This window comes from Oryctolagus cuniculus, chromosome 6, assembly GCF_051225735.1.
Source record: "Oryctolagus cuniculus isolate XC-2025 breed Fujian yellow rabbit chromosome 6, ASM5122573v1, whole genome shotgun sequence".
Lineage (NCBI taxonomy): Eukaryota > Metazoa > Chordata > Mammalia > Lagomorpha > Leporidae > Oryctolagus > Oryctolagus cuniculus.
The window spans coordinates 167,579,294-167,598,385 of NC_142872.1; the positions used below are offsets into that span (position 1 = coordinate 167,579,294).

The following is a 19,092-nucleotide window of genomic DNA, read 5'->3' on the forward strand; positions in this document are numbered from 1 at the left end:
TATCCATTCAGCCAGTCTGTATCTTTTAGTTGGAAAATTTAGTCAATGGACGTGCCAGGTGATTAGAGATAAGTGATGACTTGTCCAGCATTCTCCCCAGACGTCCCTGTCGTCTGCTCTGTGTCTCCTTGGTTCTGTCCTAGCAGGTTCTCTGCCTTCACATTCTGTCATGAGGCCGCATGTCTGCATGAGCAGAGCCTTCCGTGCCAGGTAAGCAGAAGGGGCCAGTGACCTGCTCGCAGATCTGCAGAGCTGCCCCGGGTTCTGCACCTGCTGGGGTTTGGCACTGTTCCCGCCTGTGCTGAGGGCCTTCACGTGTGCTTGGAGGCCTGCGCATGTACAGCCGCTGAGCAGAGAGGTTGGAGGGGCACACGTGTCCAGACAGACCTGGCATCTCTGCTGACTCTAGCTCCCGCACCAGCCAGTCTGAGCAGACTCTGGCAGCACACTCTGCACGAGCCCCCAGGGCCCTCGAGCAAGACCACCGAGCAGCAAGCAGCCCTGGGGCACCACAGCCCCCTTGTCTCCCAGCTACCACGGGCACAGCTGCAGGCTGGCCTCAGAGCACCACCTCCATGTGGACATCAACGAAAGCGCTCCCAGGACACCACCACCACCACCACCCACCCTGCCGCTGCAGCCACCTCCTCCTGGCCCTGACATTCTCTGAGTCGGCCCTGCTCTGTCCTTGGGCCACTCTCGCCTGTGGCCCTGGGCCAGGAGTTCACCTCCCCACTCAGCACCCCCACCCCAGGAGGTGAGAATCAGGCCAGTCTGGAGCTGGCCTCTGGGGTCCACAGGGGACTGTGGGAACAGCTGAGGGGCAGAGGTCCCAGCACCAGCCCCCCACCCCAGCATTGCGCTGAGCAGGTGGCCCCGCAGCTCTTGACCAGGAATCACGCATTGTGTCCCGGAGCCCACGTGGGGCCCTGCCTCGGCCCTGCTCCCCCAGGGGCAGTAGTAGAGTGTGGGTGGGGCCTTGGCACCCAGTCCTACCCCTCGGGTCTACCAAGTGTTCCCTGGACTCTGCTCCCAGGAGAAAGGCTCAGACACAGCCTCCTGGGGCCCAGCCCCTCCTCAAAGCTGCAGCCCAGGGCCCGGCCCAGACCAGAGGGAGCAGACAGGCAGGGCAGGGCAGGGCAGGGCCCTCTGGGCTGCAGCTGAGCCCCACGCATGCCCTCCTGCCATGGCCAGGTCACCATTCTGCTAAGAGAGGAGGGGTCTCGGTGCCAGGGCAGGGTGGGGCCTCCCCAGGGTCCACTGTGGAGAAAGTGGGGACCCTCAGCTGACAGCAGACCCAGCACCCTTCAGGGACTTCTGTGAGCAACACTGGGCCAGCACACACCCTGCCTCCCTGGGTCTCTGCATCCACACTCCCTGTACCACCGGTTCTGGCCCCAACCCCAGGACTCAGCCTGCATCTTGCAATGGTGCAGAAATTCCCAGACCCCGGGCTCTGGGAGGCAGCCCAGCCTCAGCCAGGATCAGGCTGTCCCCGTTCCCCCTGCAGGAGCCTGAGTTCCAGTTTCTGCTGACCCTAAGGTGCAGCCACAACAGCCCAAAGGTGGCCTCCGTCCCCACAGGCAGGGCAGTGAGCTGGGGGGCCTTCCCGAGAGCCCAGACCCAGCTAAGTTCTGGGCATGAGATCTCCCATCATCCGGCAACTCCATTCCATGTATTGTACAGGAAACACTGCAGGACCCACGTCCACACTGCAGGATCCACGTCCACACTGCAGGATCCACGTCCACACTGCAAGACCCACGTCCACACTGCAGGACCCACGTCCACACTGCAGGATCCACGTCCACACTGCAAGACCCACGTCCACACTGCAGGACCCACGTCCACACTGCAAGACCCACGTCCACACTGCAGGGCCCACGTCCACACTGCAAGACCCACGTCCTCACTGCAGGACCCACGTCCACACTGCAAGACCCACGTCCACACTGCAGGACCCACGTCCACACTGCAGGACCCACGTCCACTCTGCAGGACCCACGTCCACACTGCAGGATCCACATCCACACTGCAAGACCCACGTCCACACTGCAGGATCCACGTCCACACTGCAGGACCCACATCCACACTGCAAGACCCACGTCCACACTGCAGGATCCATGTCCACTCTGCAGGACCCACGTCCACACTGCAGGATCCACATCCACACTGCAGGACCCACGTCCACACTGCAGGATCCACGTCCACACTGCAGGACCCACGTCCACACTTCAGGATCCACGTCCACACTGCAGGACCCACGTCCACACTGCAGGACCCACGTCCACACTGCAGGATCCACGTCCACACTGCAGGACCCACGTCCACACTTCAGGATCCACGTCCACACTGCAAGACCCACGTCCACACTGCAGGACCCACGTCCACACTTCAGGATCCACGTCCACACTGCAGGACCCACGTCCACACTGCAGGACCCACGTCCACACTGCAGGACCCACGTCCACTCTGCAGGACCCACGTCCACACTGCAGGATCCACATCCACACTGCAGGACCCACGTCCACACTTCAGGATCCACGTCCACACTGCAGGACCCACGTCCACACTGCAGGACCCACGTCCACAGAAGAACAAACGCCAGTCACAGACACCAAAGCAGCCACAGTGGTCTGCAGAAGCAAACTGGCCCTGCACTGGAAGACGCATGCAATGAAAGCATCATCCCCCGGGTGGCGCTGTGGCATGGTGAGCTAAGCTCCCACCTGCCGTGCCGGCATTCCACATGGGCACTGGGTCCAGTCCCAGCTATTCTTTTTCTATCCAGCTCTCTGCTATGGCCTGGGAAAGCAGTGGAAGACGGCACAGTCCTTGGGCCCCTGCACCCACGTGGGAGACCTGGAAGAGGCTCCTGGCTCCTGGCTCCAGATCAGCCAGCTCCGGCTGTTGTGGTCATTTGGGGAGTGAACCAGCAGATGGAAGATCTTCCTCTGTAACTCTACCTCTCAAATAAATAAATAAATCTTTCTTTAAAAAATCAACCTTAGGGAAACTGTCTAAGCTCCATGTGTTGCCTTCCAAATTCCCAGACAGGTCCGAGACTTGGACAAGATGATGCTGAAATTCACATTAAAATGGAAAGGCAGGGGATCCAAGATGGCTGAGGAGGGAAAAGGCCTGAAGGTTCTCACCACAGGGACATAACAGAAGAAAAGGAACTGCATCCAGGGGGACAGTTGGAGAGAAGTTTGCATGGAGATTCTACAAAAGGAAGAGAGACGGTGTGGCACAGCAGGGACGGTTCAATCACGCAGCAGTGAGCAGGACACCATCAGCGCCTTCCCATAGCTGGTGGCTGGAGGGGAGACCACCTTCTCAGAGCAAGATGCCAGGCAACAAGCAGGTAGGAAACACCATCTTAACAAGGCCAGCAGAGGCTACGGAAGCCTAGGCAAAACTGGAAGACGTTAGCAGAGGGATAAACGCATGCTCCCAGCTGACTTGGAGTCTGGCCTGGAGGGTTGGTGGGGGCAGGGTGCCCACTTCGGCACATGAAGCACTCCCTTCCCCTCACATTATCAAGGCAGAATGCCAACCTCGATCGGTTAGGAAGCTGGCTCCGGGAATGCCACGGCTCTTTCCGTGGATGGGGATGGCTCATGGGGCTGAGAGTGGATCCCACACTCCCGGTGACTGTGGGAATCCTGACTGTGCAAGAGGGCAGATGACAGGGTGGGGCTGAGTCTTTGGAAAATCACGGAGTCTGGATTCAGAGGCTCAGGGTTCTGCACTCACTCCGAGGAGCACACAGATCCTCGTGCAGCTCGTGCGCCTGTGTGTGTGAGGTGCCTGGGCACTGTGGGCTCACCCAGGGTGGTTGGTTCACCTTGGTAGAGAGAGGCTGATGCTGTGATCACTCCAGCTGACGATGGAGATCGACCACACCCAACTTGGGTGTCACCTGGACTCCTGTACCCAGCAAATTGATTTGATTATCTAGCTAATCAAATACAACAACACATCAGAAAAGAAATCATTCACACATCCAAGTGGGATTTATTCCCGGATGCATATGCAAGTCAATCAATGTGACACATCACAGTAACAGACTGAAGATAAAGACTGTATGATCATCTCAATAGATGCAGAGAAAACATTGATAAACTACAACATCTTCTCATGTTAAAAAAAAAAAAACCTTAAGCAAATTGGGTTTAGAAGGAATTGGGTATAGAAGGAATATTCCTCAACACAATAAAGTCAATATACAACAAACCCACAGCCAGCATCATACTGAATGGAGAAAAGTTGGGAACATTTCACAGAGATCCAGTACAGACAAGGATGAGTACTTTCACCACTGCTATTCAATACAGTTCTGGAAGTTTCAGCCAGAGCCATTAGGTGAGAAAAAGACATCAATGGGGTGCAAATTAGAAAGGAGAAAGTCAAACTATCCCTGTTGCAGATGACATGACTCTATATATAGGGGAAACCAAAAGGCTCCACTAAGAGGCTATTGGAACTTACAAGAGAGTTTGCTAAAGTAGCAGGATATAAAATCAACACACAAAAATCGACAGCCTTTGAATACACAGACAATGCAATGGCTGAGAAAGAACTTGTAAGATCAGCACCATTCACAATAGCTACCAAAAAACTTAAATACCTTTGAGTAAATTTTACCAAGGATGTGAAAGATCTCTGCAATGAAAATGCAAAACACTAAAGAAGAAATAGAAGACAAAAAAATGGTAAAACCTTCTTTGTTAACAGGGTTAATATATTAATATATTAATATTAATATCATCCAAATGTCCAAATGACCCAAAGCAATTTACAGATTCATCGCAATTCCAATCAAAATACCAAGGACATTCTTCTCAGATCCAGAAAAAAATTATGTTAAAATTCATATAGAAACACTAGAGATCCCAAATAGCTGAAGCGATCTTAAACAATAAAAATAAAGATGAATACACCAGAACACCAAATTGCAAAACATATTACAAGGCAGTCACAATCAAAAATAGCCTGGTATTGGCACAAATATAGACACGTAGGCCAACGGAACAGAGCAGAAACTCAAGAAATCAGTCATACACCTACAACCAAATGCACTTTGACCAAGAAGCTAAAATCAATCCCTGGAGAAATTACATTCTCTCCACAAACGGCACTGGGAAACTGTATATTGGCAGGCAGAAGTAGGAAACAAGATCCCTTCCTCACACCTTATACAAAAATCAACTCAAAATGGATCAAAGATCTAAATCGATGACCTAATACCATCACATTACTAGAGGAAAGCATCAAAGAAACTCTGGACGATATTGGCATAAGCAAAAAGGTCTTGGAAAAGACCTCAGAAGCACAGGCACTCAAAGCAAACACAGAAAAATGAGATTACATCAAGCTAAGAAACTTCTGCAACGCAAAGGACACACTCAACAAAGTGAAGTGGCAGATGACAGAGAAAATATTTGGGAGAAACTATTTGCAAACTATGAAAATGATAAAGGATTAATGTGCAGTATCAAAGAGCTGAAGAAACACACGAACAACAAAACAATCCAGTTAAGAAATGGGAAAATGACATGAATAGGCACTTTTCAAAAGATGAAATTAAAATGGCCAACAGACACATGGAACAATGTGGGAGACATGGGTGGCCTGGCATCACATGTGGTACAAGTGTACCACAAGGTTGTATATGTGTCAGAAAGGCATGGGCTCCAAAACACGTAGAACACAAGGTTGTGTAGGGGACATAGGAGTGTCGCCCACATGTGTAGCACACAAGTTTGTGTAGGGACAGAGTGGCCTGGATGGACACGCACACACACAGGAACTGGTAAAGCTTTACTAGTGAACTTTCACTGTGGCATGGCAGGACACTGCAAACGCTCACAGGTGGCAGCAGGGATTACTCTAAGCCACCTCTGCACTTGCCAGGCAACAACATCACAAATACTGTGAAGATGCAGACACCTGTGTGTATTCTGTCCAGTGTGGGTGATGCTGTAAAACCTGCACTGGGTGATTACAATGATCCCAGGTTTAGTTGATGTGCATGTGACCTCTTGTGCCAGTGGAGCTGGGTGGGCCTGCAGGCACCAGTAGGTCCAGGGCACACAGCTGGGATACCCAGAGTGACAGCCAATTTGGAGTGGCACAAAGGGCTACTGAGCCCATGGACAGACCACATCTGCTGATGCTATGCCTGAGAAAAGGAAACCTCAAAACTAGATCAAACGCCAGGACTGATGCCACAAGAGGGACATGGACACTGTGGCTCCTTCCCTGGAGAAAGTCCCCTCCTGCACAGCTGTCCATGTTCTGCACTGGGCCAGAACCTCCGGAATGGGCCCTGCATTTGCTCACTACCGCCTCCCTGTGCCTCCTCAGCTCCCCCTGACTTGTGCTCCCGTGACGACCAGTAGAGGGAGCAAGCGGGGCTCCCAGGAAAGCAGTCATCCCAGTTGAGTCAACTTTTTGTGTGGAGACACTTCACATACTAATTCCACCCATCACAAGCACGTGAGATCCAGGGTGTCAAGAGACCTCAGGACCTGACCATGGCACAGCACTGAGGGCTGACCTTGAAGGCACACACAGGACATGAGGTCTAGGATGTGTGGCTGACCCCAGCAAGCCCCCTAGAGCCTTGGGTTTCTCATCTGAAAATGGAGACGTCTCACCAGCACTAAGGACCCCATACTGAGGGCTCGATCCCGGAAACACAGTGTGCAGTTGAGCTTCCTGGGACGGCAGGTACAGGGGGGAGCTGGACCCCTCCCATGACCCTCAAACCCTACATTGAATCTCAGCAGAGAAGGCAGGAGAAGGGGCAGGGGACAATGAGACACACAGGAAGGCCAGGGCTGGGTCTTAGGGTCCTTGGGCGGCCCCTAGAGCAGCCAGGCCGGGAGGGGAGAGGCCAAGGTCGGAGGATGCCACTGCAGGAAAGGAGCTGGGAGGGGCTGGGCGTGGGCAGCACCAGCCACCAGGACGGCCCGCAATGACCCTGGCCTTGCTAGCTAGCTGGCAAGCAGTGACCCTGGGGGCAGTGGATTTTTGCAGGGTGCTGTCTGGACAGCCATGGGGCCCAAGAGCAGAGGCACCAAGGTCCAGGAGAGGTGGCCCGGGGTCCCAGCACAGGGATCTGGTGGCAGGCAGGGAGTCTCGGTGGAGGGCTGACTAGTTGACAGGCCGAAAGGTGAGGAGGGGGTAGTTGGTGGGCTTCATGACAAAGCAGTACACCATGCTCACATCCTCCAGGGATAGCGTCTCCAGCAGGAAGCATTTCAGCACCTAGGACAGAGGCATGGCTGCCTGGGAACCACTCAGCAGCTCAGGCCTTGGCCTGCACCCCCCCTAGAGCCTGGTTGAGCCTGCAGCTGCAGGATGGGGGGGCCTCCCCAGACCCCACCCACCCTCTGCACACCACACCCCTGCCCCTCCTGTCCCCAGTCCCCCATGCCAGCTCACGTGGTGCAGCAGGAGCAGCATCTCCACTTCTGCCAGGCGACGCCCCAGGCACTGGCGCACCCCAAAGCCAAACGCCAGGTGCTGGAAGCTCTGATGTGGGCCCCTGTCAAGCCAGCGCTGGGGGAAATAGCGCTCAGGCCTCGGGAATACGGCCGGATTGCGACCCAGCGCGTAGAGGAACACCTGGACGTGTGTCTGTGGACAGGTGTGGAGGGGAGGTCAGCTCTCTGCTGAGGGCAATGTGGGTGGGGCTCGGCTGCAGGGGGCGGAGTCACTCACCCCAGCTGGGATGTGGTGGTTCTGCAGCACCAGGTCTGAGCTGACTATCCGCTCCAAATTCACACCCACAGGATAGAGCCTTGGATGGGGCACCAGCAGGGGGAATGAGGCTGTGCCAGTTCTCCTCCCACACACTGCCAAGCCCAGCTGTGTGCAAGTCCCCAGTGAGCAGAGGGCAGGGACACGGGAGGGGCAGCCAGCACCTACCTCAAGGTCTCCTTGAGGGCAGCCCGCAGCAGGGGCAGGTCTGAGATGACCCTCTGGGGATGGGCAGAGATGCTGGCTGCAGCTGCCTGAGTCTCCTGGCGCAGGGCCTGCTGCAAGTCGGGGTTGCGAGCCAGCTCAAAGAGCGTCATCAGCAAGGGGAGAGAAGTCTGCAAGGGACGTGGACAGCACTCAGCCCTGGCAGCAGGCACGGCCCTTGGCTCGGCGATCTGTTCCTAGGCACCCCTCCCTGTGGGTGTGGATGTCCAGAGCAGGCGCAGCCCCAGTGCCAGAACACAGCACCCAGCGCCCACCACGGGGCCTGCTGCTGAGTCCCTAGGGAACGTCGGCCCCATCCCAGCCAGGGACTGACTCCAACCAGTCCACCCCTTCTCTAGGGCCCAGAAGGGGAAGACCTCTCCTCATTACTAAGGGAGAGTTCTGGAGCCAGTGCCATTGGCCCCCTGGTCATGGGTCCAGGACACCCACAGTCCCTCAGCACTGGCCTCCCAGTGATAGCATGAAGTGCCCACCTCAGCCCTCAGTTAACCTGGGCCTGTCCAGGGCGGGGAGGGGCATTGGCAGCTCTGTGAGCCTCAGGGTCTCCCACCTGCCCCTTCATTCCTCAGAGCTCCTGCAGTGTCCTCACTCGGAAATGGTCTCCTTTGGTCCCTCCCTGCTGCCACTGGGTGTCCGTCCCTGCTCTGCCCTGGGGCTGTGCCGGGACACTCAGTGTACTGTGGGGGCCTCCATGCCCCCTGTCTGGCTTCCACCTATCTTGACTGGGACACAGTGAAGGGGCCTCCTCTTAGGGCCACCCCCTTCTGCCTCCTCTGACTCTGCGTCCCTCAAGCCTGCACCCTCGCTGGCCCCCTCCAGGCCCTGGGCTGCTGCATGCCCTGGTCCCCTGCCCTCCCCACCTGCCTCCCCTGGGCTCTCTGGACCCTGAGTTCCTCTCACACATTGGGCTCCACGTCCCCTCCTAGAACTTCTAGAACTGCCTTTAGGTGAGGAAATAGATTCTAGAAGTAGCAGACTTCACAGGGGCTGGAGGGTGGTCTTGCTTTGTAGAACACTGTCTGAGACTCAGGTGGACTTCTTGGGCTGTGGATGGGGCTTTTTCTGACTGACCGTGTCCACGCTGCCTGCTGTGAGTTCAAGAGAGTTGGCCTTGATGGCCTCAGGTGACAAGTCCGCATGCCTCAGCAGCTCGGCCACGATGCCACTGTAGTGCCCAGAGCAGTCTCCTGCCAGCTCCTGGGAGATGTTCTCAATGCGCTGTTCGGCTGTGGAGAAGGGGAAACATCCCAGACCCTCTTAGGAAGTGTCTCCCCCTCTGCCCCTCAGGCCCACTCTGTCCCCTGTATTCTGAGGCCCCCACTCCTGTGTAAGGTCTCAGATCAGCCAAACGCAGCTCCAGCTCTCAGGACTACAGACAGCCAAGGCACCCAGATCTGGCCTCGCCCTCCCGAAGTGGTGGGGATGAGAAATTGGGTCCCCGGGCCTCACCATACTGGGAAATGTGGTCCCAGGCCTCAAAGTGCTCCTTCCACGCCTTGGCGCTGGTCCAGCGAGACAGGCTTCTGGGCAGGAACATGAGCTCCACAGTGGATCTGAACATGGCCTCCAGGGCATGCAAGAAGTTCAGGCTGACAGGGGTTATTTTCTGGCCAAGGAGGCCCAGACGCTCCCCAAAAAGTGCAAAGTTGCTGGCTGCAGAGGGCACGGCACTGCTGTGGTGAGGCTTCCCTGGGCTCTCAGCGGCCAGAGCTCCCCCCATCCCCGCACCAACCTTCTATGGTGTAGCTCAAGATTCTGGGCCGGACGTCCATGGTGAGGCTCCCACGTGCGTTCTGCTGCACCTTCTCCTGCAGGACCTGTAAGAATTCCCTGGCCACCACGTCCACCATGGGGATGAACTTCTCCACGGCCTTTGGTGACAGTATGACTGGGTTCAGCTTCAGACGATTGCTTCGCCATTCAGGTCCATTCCTGCAGGGCAGAGAGCAGAGCTTGGGAGGCAGCTCCAGCATGCAACGGCCCCTCCATGTCATGCTGCCCTCCTGGTGCCCAGGCAGAATCGGGGAGCAGGATTGGGGTAGGAGCTGACTGCAGGCACAGACTCAGGCTGCTGCTTGTCCTAGGGTGCCCCTGTCTCTCGGAGCTGCCTTCCTGGTTTCTGTAGGAAGCACCAGCCATTGCCTCCCCACCCCAGATCTCTGTGACTGTTATGGAATCTTCCAGATTTATCTCGTGAATTCCAGGCAAGATGTTGACTCAAGCTGTGGTTCATATCTTTCACTTCAGTTCTCAGTACAGGAACTGCTGTGAAAGCGCAGTTTCCAGCTCTGAGCAGCAGCTTGCAAGCATGCATTAGAAACATTCACAAGACCTGCAAGATCTGCAGGATAACACAGAAACAGTGAAGGAAAGGCTGATCCAAGAAAACACATGGACCAGCAAAGAGATGGAAAATCTATGAAGAATACAAAAGGCAAACATGGAGCTAAAAAGTAGGAAAACAGAAATAAAAAGTGCACTAGAGAGACTCATAGCAGTTCTGAGCCAGCAGAAGAAAGAATCCGAGAGCATTCCATGTAGGACCACGGAAATGTCCAGGACTAAGGGTTCTGAACGAGAAAAATACCCCGGAAAAGAGAATGTAGCCGAGCACGACATGGGATGCTCTCAGGTGCACCCCTGTCGGAGGGGGGGTGTGAGGTCTGTGAAATCCAGGGAGCACAGGTGTAGAGAGGGTTCATGCAGGAATGACGGCTGTCACTTCGTGAATGGGGGAAAGGCGCAGGTGTGAGCACCCAGGAGGCTCAGTGATCTCCATGTGGATGAACCCACTGGTGCCACAGCAGACACAGGCAATCACGGTGCACCAAGAAGACCAGGGCAGAGTTCTGATGGCACCGCACCAAAAGCCACTTGTCCTAAGCAGAGAGACTGAAGTAGGATAAGCAGAGATTTCTCATCAGAGAATTCTGGGAGCCAGGAGGACATAGGATGAAGCATTCACAGTGCCGACTTTGAACACAGACAACAGCCAACCTCCCCACAGGATCCTGTTTCCTGCAGAATTGCCCTTGCAATGTGCAGCAGGGAGTTAGAAATGTCCAGATGATTCATGAAATGTCTGTGGAACCTCTGTGGGTAGAAGTGAAGGGCACTAGGCAGGAAATCCCAGTGGCATGAAGACGTGAACACCTCCACAGTGATCAGTTCAGGGCCCATCCGCATGCTTTGCTATTTGAGAAATGGTGTTGACCTCCAGTTTTGCTGATGTGCACGATTCTACTGACAAATGCCCTTCATCAGTGATTAGTCTAATTGTATCACATTTTCTCTCTGCTGAGTCACTCCACATAATTCAAGACACTGTAAATACCATTGTTTCGTGGTTTGGGGCACACAGTGTATGAACATGTAAAGTTTTGAGATCAGCAACTGAACTGGGTGGAAAGAGGTTATTTAGGAGGCGTTTTTTCTGTGTTGCTGACACTGAGCAGGTGTGAACGTGAAAGGCAGTACACACAACAGCCAGACGAAAATGCCAGGAGAACATGCACAAACAGAAATGCAGAAGGAATCTCACTGTTTTCCTCAGACAGCAGAGGGTAAGGCAGGGCTTGTGGTGCACGGAGAACACGGGGCCTTGGGACAGCAATGGGCCCATGCCGCGAGGGGTGCAGCTCTGCCAACAAAGAGAGTGGTGGGCAGAATGCAGGGCGAGGTCACAAGGTTCATGCACACTCGGTCCGCAGGAGATCCAAATGCATTAAAACAGATGCATGAAAACACAGGCTACCCCAGCAGACATGAAACAGGGCAAGGCAGACCATATCCTATCAGCCCAGGTGGAGAGGCCCTAGCTGACGTCCCCCGCTCCATGGCATCCGCTTCCTGAGCACACTATTCTGCATCAGCACCACTCACTGCCTGTCCCTAAGGAGGATTCCCACCATCTGCATGGCTAAGATCCTCTAAGTCTCCCACAGACCCTGAACACACAACCCACAGCACAGGGAGTCCACAGGACTGGCAGGGACGCCCAGTCTCAGAAAGCCCAAGCTCATCGAAAGCTGTTTTCCTTTTCCACAGCACCTGTGGTGACAGTGATCACACGTCATTGACATGAACACACACACCCACACAGGACCCCAATCACCTGTGCAAGACTCTCACGAGCACACAGGCACAGACATGCTCACATGACACACACAACACATAAACAAGCACACACACACACAGGCACACATGTGTAAACATTTCACCAGGAACAAACCCTCTCAAGATGCAAATACTGAAAGCAAGTGCAGGGAACCACACAAGTGTGAGACACACATGCACACACACACATGTGCATGCAGGCACTGGAGCACACCCACCCCGGTACTCCCTGCCACATGTCCTGAATGAAGGGCACTGGAAGGGGCATGGCCCTAAATCTCACAGTCAAGAGAAGTCCCTTCTGACGTGCTGTGGGCCGCTGTCCACAGTCAGATGTCCCTCTACCAGCAACTACGCCTGTCCTAATGCAAACCTCAGAGGCACATCTGTCCCCCATCTCTCTCCCTACCTGAGCAGGTGTGCCGCCCTTTGCAAAGTGAGAAACAGCAGCAGTGCGACCCCCCCCCCGAGTGTGTGAGTTCTGAGCCAGAAGACCCATCAACCTGTGCATCCCCATCTCTCTCAGCCCAGGACCGTACCCACCGATGTGAGGACTGTGTTAAGTCTAGGAGACAAGGGCACCTTGGGGCAGGGCTGCAGTTCTGGGGGGCACTGGTCCTGGCACGGCCTGGCCTGGGCAATGACTCCCTTCCTTCAGGTGCTCCTGACCTATAGGAGGGAGAGCCGTCCACCTGCCAGAGAAAATGCCTGCTACACAGAGAGGATGCTCCAGGAGCCACGTGGTCATCGTTCCCCTCTCTCACCTGCAGGGGCCCTGGCCATTTCCCCAGCACACCCCACTCCCACAGCCACAGGACAGAGGGTCCCCCATGGGATGGCTCTGGGTGTGTGATGATCTGCCTGGCTCCACCCACACACACAGACCACAAGGCAGGTGCACTTGCTGTCAGCTCTGCTCTGCCTTCTCCCCAAGTCCTGGCCTTGGTTCCCACCCCCTCCTCATCCCGACTCGGCCCTCACAGCAAGAACACGCCACATTTCTGTCCACGATGCTGTCTGTAGGCCGCCCAGGGCTCTGGGTGCACACGCTGGGGGTGCCGGCTCTCCACCTGCTGCAGCCTCTCCACGTCCTCCGGCAGCATCACAGACACGAATTGTCGTCCCCCCAGGTCATGCCTGCAGGGCAAAGCACAGAGGCTGGCCGGGCCCTCTCCAGGTCACCCCCTGTGGGACCTCTTCCCCCCCATAGACCCACGGCTTCCCACAGGACATCCCTCCTGCTGTGCACCAGAAACCTCTCCACCCTTCGTGCCTCTGACTTCTGCCTGCTCAGCTGTGACCATAGTGTGCTTGGTCCTCCTGAAGAGCCCCCGTCCCCATCAGTGAGGACACTGCCCAGCTCCCCCATGCTGCTCCCTGCCTTCCTAAGGACGCACAGCACAGGCTGCCCTGGGCAATGGTGGTGCTGTGTGCCTGGCCAGGGCTGGGGCACATGATCGGGGAGCGTCTGTCCAGAGGCCAGCAAGGCCTTTACCTGAAAATGGGCCCCAGCTCCTGGAAGGTGCGATGCATCTCCAGGTGGATGTTCTCATACCCCTTCTCTCTCCAGATCTGCAGCATCCTCATCCACTGGGAGCTGGGACACTGGGGGATGGCTTCAAAGGGCAGCGCAGCCTTGGGAGACAGAGCCGCCCTGGTGCTCAGCGTCCTGGTGTCTCGCAGAGACAGCCAAGGCCCTGCCGTCCACACAGCTGTCCTTGCCCTGAATGTCATCCTGAGGCTCCCCGAGCCTGGTTCGATCACATTCCTTTTAAGTCGCCTGTGATCCTGCACTTGGGGACTGATCACGTCATGGGAGACACTGTCCCTGAATCCAAGCAGAAAACTCATGAAGTCATCAGGGCTGTGGGTTCCCAAGCTCAGCTGGAGACAGAATTGATTGGGCGTCCTACCCCATATCTGCTGTAGGGACGGGGGGAAAGGTCAGCCATGGGGTCCAGAGAGGGGGCTGACCACCTGCAGGGCAGAGGTTGGGGCCCCTAGTTCCTCCCCATGGGGGAGAGGATGAAGATGGATGAAGCCCTTATCTTATCATGAGATGAGAGGGGACCTTGCAGGCTTTTGATCGACTTTATTTATAGTTCACAGACTTTGATGAAGATAAATCTAAGAAATGATCACTGTCCTTGTCATTCTCCCTTTAAAAATCTCAAATCCTTCAATTGTGAATGAAGGAAATGTTTATTAATACAGGGAAAACAGGATTAATATTCATGGCATTCCACTGACCTCTTCTCCACTACTGTTATAACCTGTGCTGTGACTTCCTCCTCCATTTCCTGCTTCTGGAAGTGACTTTGGTTGTGGACTGGATCTTCAAGGTGTTGGGCATTGGTCTAATCACTGTCTGTTACACTGCACTCTGCTCTTTGCCTTCCTCTCCTAAAACCTCTCACAAAGCTTCTCAAAGGCTAAGACCTGCTTCTTTATCCCCAGCAAGAACAAAACACCAGGCCCAGACACAGGAGTTTCTAAAGTGAGACAGGATGAGGGAGAACTCACTGCTCAGTAGCCATTCATTCATTCAGCAAGTATTCAGCGCACTTCTTGACCAGTGTACATGCGAGGACTTGGGAAGGCCATTGCAGGAATTATACAAGATGTCTGTGTCCAGGGGGCTATTAACTAATGGAACATACAAGCCTGTAAGGGGTTCAAGTGCAAGTCCAGTCCAGGTTCTGGAGCCAGGAGTCCTGGCACTGTGAGCCCCCATGTTGAGCAAGCTGACTTCTAGACGATTTCTACATTTTTGGCTTGCTGAAAACTGAGCAGAGTAGAGAATTTCCCTGTATTCCTGCCCCACACATGTCCCACTCAACCCTCCACTATTGACACCCTGCATGACAGTGGCACATCTGTGACAGTCATGAGTCTAGATTGACATGTAATCATCACCAATGTCCTTGGTTTACCTAGGGTTTCCTCTTGACGTCGTCCCTTCTGTGGTTTGACAAATGCTGCATGGCCAGTGTCCATCCCTGTAGGACCACAGAGAACCATTCCACTGCTAAAATCTCCCCTGGGTCCTGATTAATTCCTCACACAGACCTGGAGCCAGTTCTCACACACTTTCACCTTCTCCAGAATGTTCTAGAATTGAAATCATGCAGTCTGTAGACTTTGTAGACTGGCTTCTTTCCCTTCCTCACCTGAATTTAAGTGTCCTCTAGATCTTCATGGGTGGAGGTATCATTGCTTTTAGGACAGAGTAAGATTCTATTCTCTGGATATATTACAGTTTATTCATCCATCCACCTACTGAAGAGTCTTTGGTTTCTTCCAAGTTTGGGAAACTCTTAATGAAGATGCTAACAGGTGGTTTTGTGAATATTAGTGTTCCATTAATTTGCATCAAGACCAGTAGCATGACTGTTGGATTTATAAGACAGTGGTTACTTTTGTCTTCCTAAGTGGTGTAGCCCTTCGCATTCCCACCAGCAGTGGACGAGTGTTTCTGTCACTCCAGGTCTGTACCAGCACTGGGTGTAGCCAGCGTTTTGTCTTTTTTCCTTTCTCATGGGTGTGTAACTGCAGCTTGCTGTCCTGCTAATTCATAGTGAACTCGTGATACATGGTGTTGAACCTCATTCCATGTGCTTGTATGGTGGATGTTCACTTTGCTCTTGCTAAGTTAATGGGGGTTCTTTATATATTTTGGTGTGTAACAGTCCATCAGATACAACTTTTGTAAATATTTTCTCTTGGTTGATGACTTACCTTCTGTTTCTCTTGACAAAGTCTTTGACAGAGTGAAAGATTTTCAATATTCATAAAGGCAGCATATCCTGTATCTTTCACATTCCAAGTCTTTGTTGTTGAACCTAAAAAGTCATCACCAAACCCAAAATCATGTACATTCTCCCTTATTTATCTTCTAAGAGTTTTGTAGTTTTACAATGTATCTTTAGGTCTATAATATAGATTTCCTTATGTTTTGTGATGGATGTGTTTGATTTTTGTGTTGTTTTTTCTTTTTTGTTTTGTTTTTGTTTTGCATGAGGATGTCTTGTTGTTTTGGCAGCATTTCTTGAAGATTCTTTTCTCCCTTATATTGCCTCTGCTACCTTTTCAAAAGCAGCTGATTGTACCTGTGAGTCTTTTGCGAGCTCTGTTCTGTCCCTTTGATCTCTTAGTCTATTCACACTGTCCTGGTTACTACGGCTTTGTAGAAAGCTGGAAGGTTTCAGTTGTCTTCCTCTGTTCTCTTTGGATACTGGCTTGATTCCTCTTGGGTTTTTTTCCTTAGAATCAGGTTGGTGATATTCAGAAAATAATTTCCTTCAAATCTATAGGTCAAGTTGAGATGAACTGAAACCTTGGGCAATAATGGGTCTTCTCCTCGATGAGCAGGGAATATCTTTCCATGACTTAGATCTTCCTTGATTCTTTCATGAGAGTTTTGTAGTCTTCCTCATATATATCCTAAATGTATTCTGTTAGATGTATACTTAAGCATTTCATTTTGTGGATATAGAGTATATGGTGTTGTGGTTCTAATTTCAGGTTCCACTTGTTCATTGCTAATATGTAGAATAAAAGTTGACTTTCTGATATTAACCTTCTATCTTATGACCTTTCTATAGTTACTTCTTACTTTTGGTAGATTTGTGGTTTCTTTCAGATCTTCTACACAAACAATCCCATCACCTTTAGGAAATTTGTATTTCTTGCCTACAAAATTATGTTTTGTTTCATTTCATTTTTTTTCTTATTGCATTAGCTAGGATTTACAGAACAATGTTGAAAACAGGGGTCGGATGAGGCCTCCTTCTGCTCTGTTCTTAACTGGAAAGCATCCAGTTCCTCACTATTAAGTGAGTGTCAGCCCTAGGGTTTTATAGATGTTCTTCATCAAGTTAATTCCTGAATTTTTAGTTTTCTGAGGATTATTATCATTCATGAGTACTGGATTTTATCAAATACCTCTTTGCATCTAATGACATGATCATGTGATTTTTACTTTTGTTTTACAGCTTTTGTGGGCTATATTAATTGATTTTCAAGTAGTGAACCAAATTCTCACATCCTGGATGAATCCTACTGGGTCATGATGTATCATTCTGTTGGGGTCAATTTGTCAGCATCTTGTTGAGAGTTTCTGCATCTTTGTGAGAGAAACTGGTCTGCAGTTTTCTTTTCCTGTACCTTCTAAGATTTATTTATTTATTTATTTATTTATTTATTTGAAAGAGTTACAAAGGGAGGGGGACAGAGATCGATGGATCTTCCATCCACTGGTTCACTCCCCAAATGGTCATAACAGCTGGAACTGGGTTGATCTGAAATCAGGAGCCAGGAGCTTTTTCTGGGTCTCCCATGTGGATCCAGGAGCCCATGGAATTGGGCCTTCTTCTACTGCTTTCCCAGGCCATAGCAGAGAGCTGGATCAGAAGTGGAGCAGCAGAGACTCGAACCATAACCCACATGGGATGCCAGCACTGCAGCCAGTGGCTTTACCTGCTATGGCACAGCACCAGCCCCTCCTTGTACCTTCTTTCTCTTGTTTTGGCATGGGGGTATACTGGCCTCACCGGATTGGCTAAGAAGTATTTTCTCCACTTCCATCTTCTGGAAGACATTGTGGAGAATTCATATCATCTCTGCTATAGACACTCAGTAGAATTCACAGCTTGCCTCATGTGGACCTGCTGCTTTCTGTTCATGTTATTAATTTTTGATTCAGTTTCTTTAATAGATATCGGCCTGCTCAGATAGAGTATTTCTTCTCCTGTGAGCTTTGGCTGACTGGACCATTTCACCCACATTCGTGGCAGGCCTTCTTTGCTGTGTTCCTTTGTTATAATCCAGTGTCGCTGGGATATGAAGATGCGTCCACATGGATGGCTAAGACCTGCTGCAGTCATTGCCCTGTTCTCTTCTTTCACACCATTGACAACTGCCCCCTGGGGAGTGTCCAGGGATAACACTAACAATATAATATTAGCACCAGCACAGATGTGGTTTGTTCCATAAATAATCTAAAGCAATTTCATCATTTAGTATCCCATCAAGAGCTTGAATTAAGAGAAAGAGTGCTAACTCTATTCTTTTTTTTTTTCCAAAAAAAGGAACTTAGTAAAATTTGAACACAAAGTTATGTTAGGAATGTTGCTAAATTCTCCCACCAAATTTCCTTTTTTAAAAAAAATTTATTTATTTATTTATTTGAAAGTCAGAGTTACACAAAGAGAGGAGAGGTACACAGAGAAAGAGGTCTTCCATCCACTGGTTCACTCCTTAAAACGCCACACCAGTTGGAGCTGGGCCAATCCAAAGCCAGGAGCTTCTTCCGGGTCTCCCACATGGGTGCTGAGGCCCAAGGACTTAGGCCATCTTCCACTGGTTTCCCAGGCCATAGCAGAGAGCTGAGAGCTGGACTGGAAGTGGTGCAAGTAGGACTTGAACTGGCACCCATATGGGATGCCAGCACTGCGGGCAGCAGCTTTACCAAGTACACCACAGCGCCAGCCCCACTAAATTTCTTAGGCCATGCTCCATCAAGTTACCTGCTATAGTTCTGGACTGTGAAATGTTCACCACGCGCATCAGGTGAGAGGTGCAGGTACACACAGGGAGAACCAAGGAGGGCAAGAGAGTCTCAGGAAAGCTGCCCATGCAGCAGGCTGTCAACCCCTCACCCCAACGGCAGGGAGAACATCTAGGGATACAGCACCCGGTGGTGTGGGCACTTACTGTGCTGCCCAAACATCACACAGGACCTTATCCCCAGAAATTCAAATCAAGCTGTCCAGTGCCAGCTGACTCTGTAAGCTGTGTCAAAGAGTATTTCCAATTCTTTTTTTCATACATATTATTTTTCTTGAAAACAGATATTAATGTCACAAAGTGAGGGGTTAGTAACAATTGTCGCTCCCCCTCTTCATGGAGGAACGACACTAAACCCTGCCTAGGCTTCATATCCGAGTCACGGCACCATTATGTCGCTCCCCCTCTTCG

The 19,092-nt window shown here is 52.1% G+C and overlaps 1 protein-coding gene across 2 annotated transcripts; it reads right to left on the minus strand.

Annotated features, from left to right (window-relative positions):
- Nucleotides 1-78: 78 nt before the first annotated feature.
- LOC100342863 (cytochrome P450 11B2, mitochondrial) lies at nt 79-13,866 on the minus strand. 2 transcript variants are annotated; one of them, XM_051831024.3, is made up of 9 exons: nt 13,610-13,866; nt 13,096-13,251; nt 9,731-9,930; nt 9,448-9,651; nt 9,070-9,224; nt 7,942-8,108; nt 7,735-7,813; nt 7,456-7,650; nt 79-7,278 (listed from the first exon to the last, which is right to left on the minus strand). In XM_051831024.3, the coding sequence occupies exons 1-9, from the start codon at nt 13,846-13,848 to the stop codon at nt 7,165-7,167; spliced, it is 1,509 nt and encodes a 502-aa protein (XP_051686984.3). In that variant the 5' UTR covers nt 13,849-13,866; the 3' UTR covers nt 79-7,164. The 2 variants fall into 2 exon arrangements, with proteins under 2 accessions (XP_051686984.3, XP_089191933.1); XM_089335807.1 differs by having other exon boundaries at nt 13,096-13,272.
- Nucleotides 13,867-19,092: the final 5,226 nt, after the last annotated feature.

Coding starts and splice junctions, on each gene's coding strand:
- LOC100342863 (XM_089335807.1), bottom strand. CDS start 13,848: ATGACATTCAGGGCAAGGACAGCTGTGTGGACGGCAGGGCCTTGGCTG. Junction 9,931..13,095: donor AAATGTGGCGTGTTCTTGCT/GTGAGGGCCGAG, acceptor TCTGCCCTGCAG/GAATGGACCTGAATGGCGAA. Junction 7,814..7,941: donor GCCCTCAAGGAGACCTTGAG/GTAGGTGCTGGC, acceptor GCCCCATCCAAG/GCTCTATCCTGTGGGTGTGA.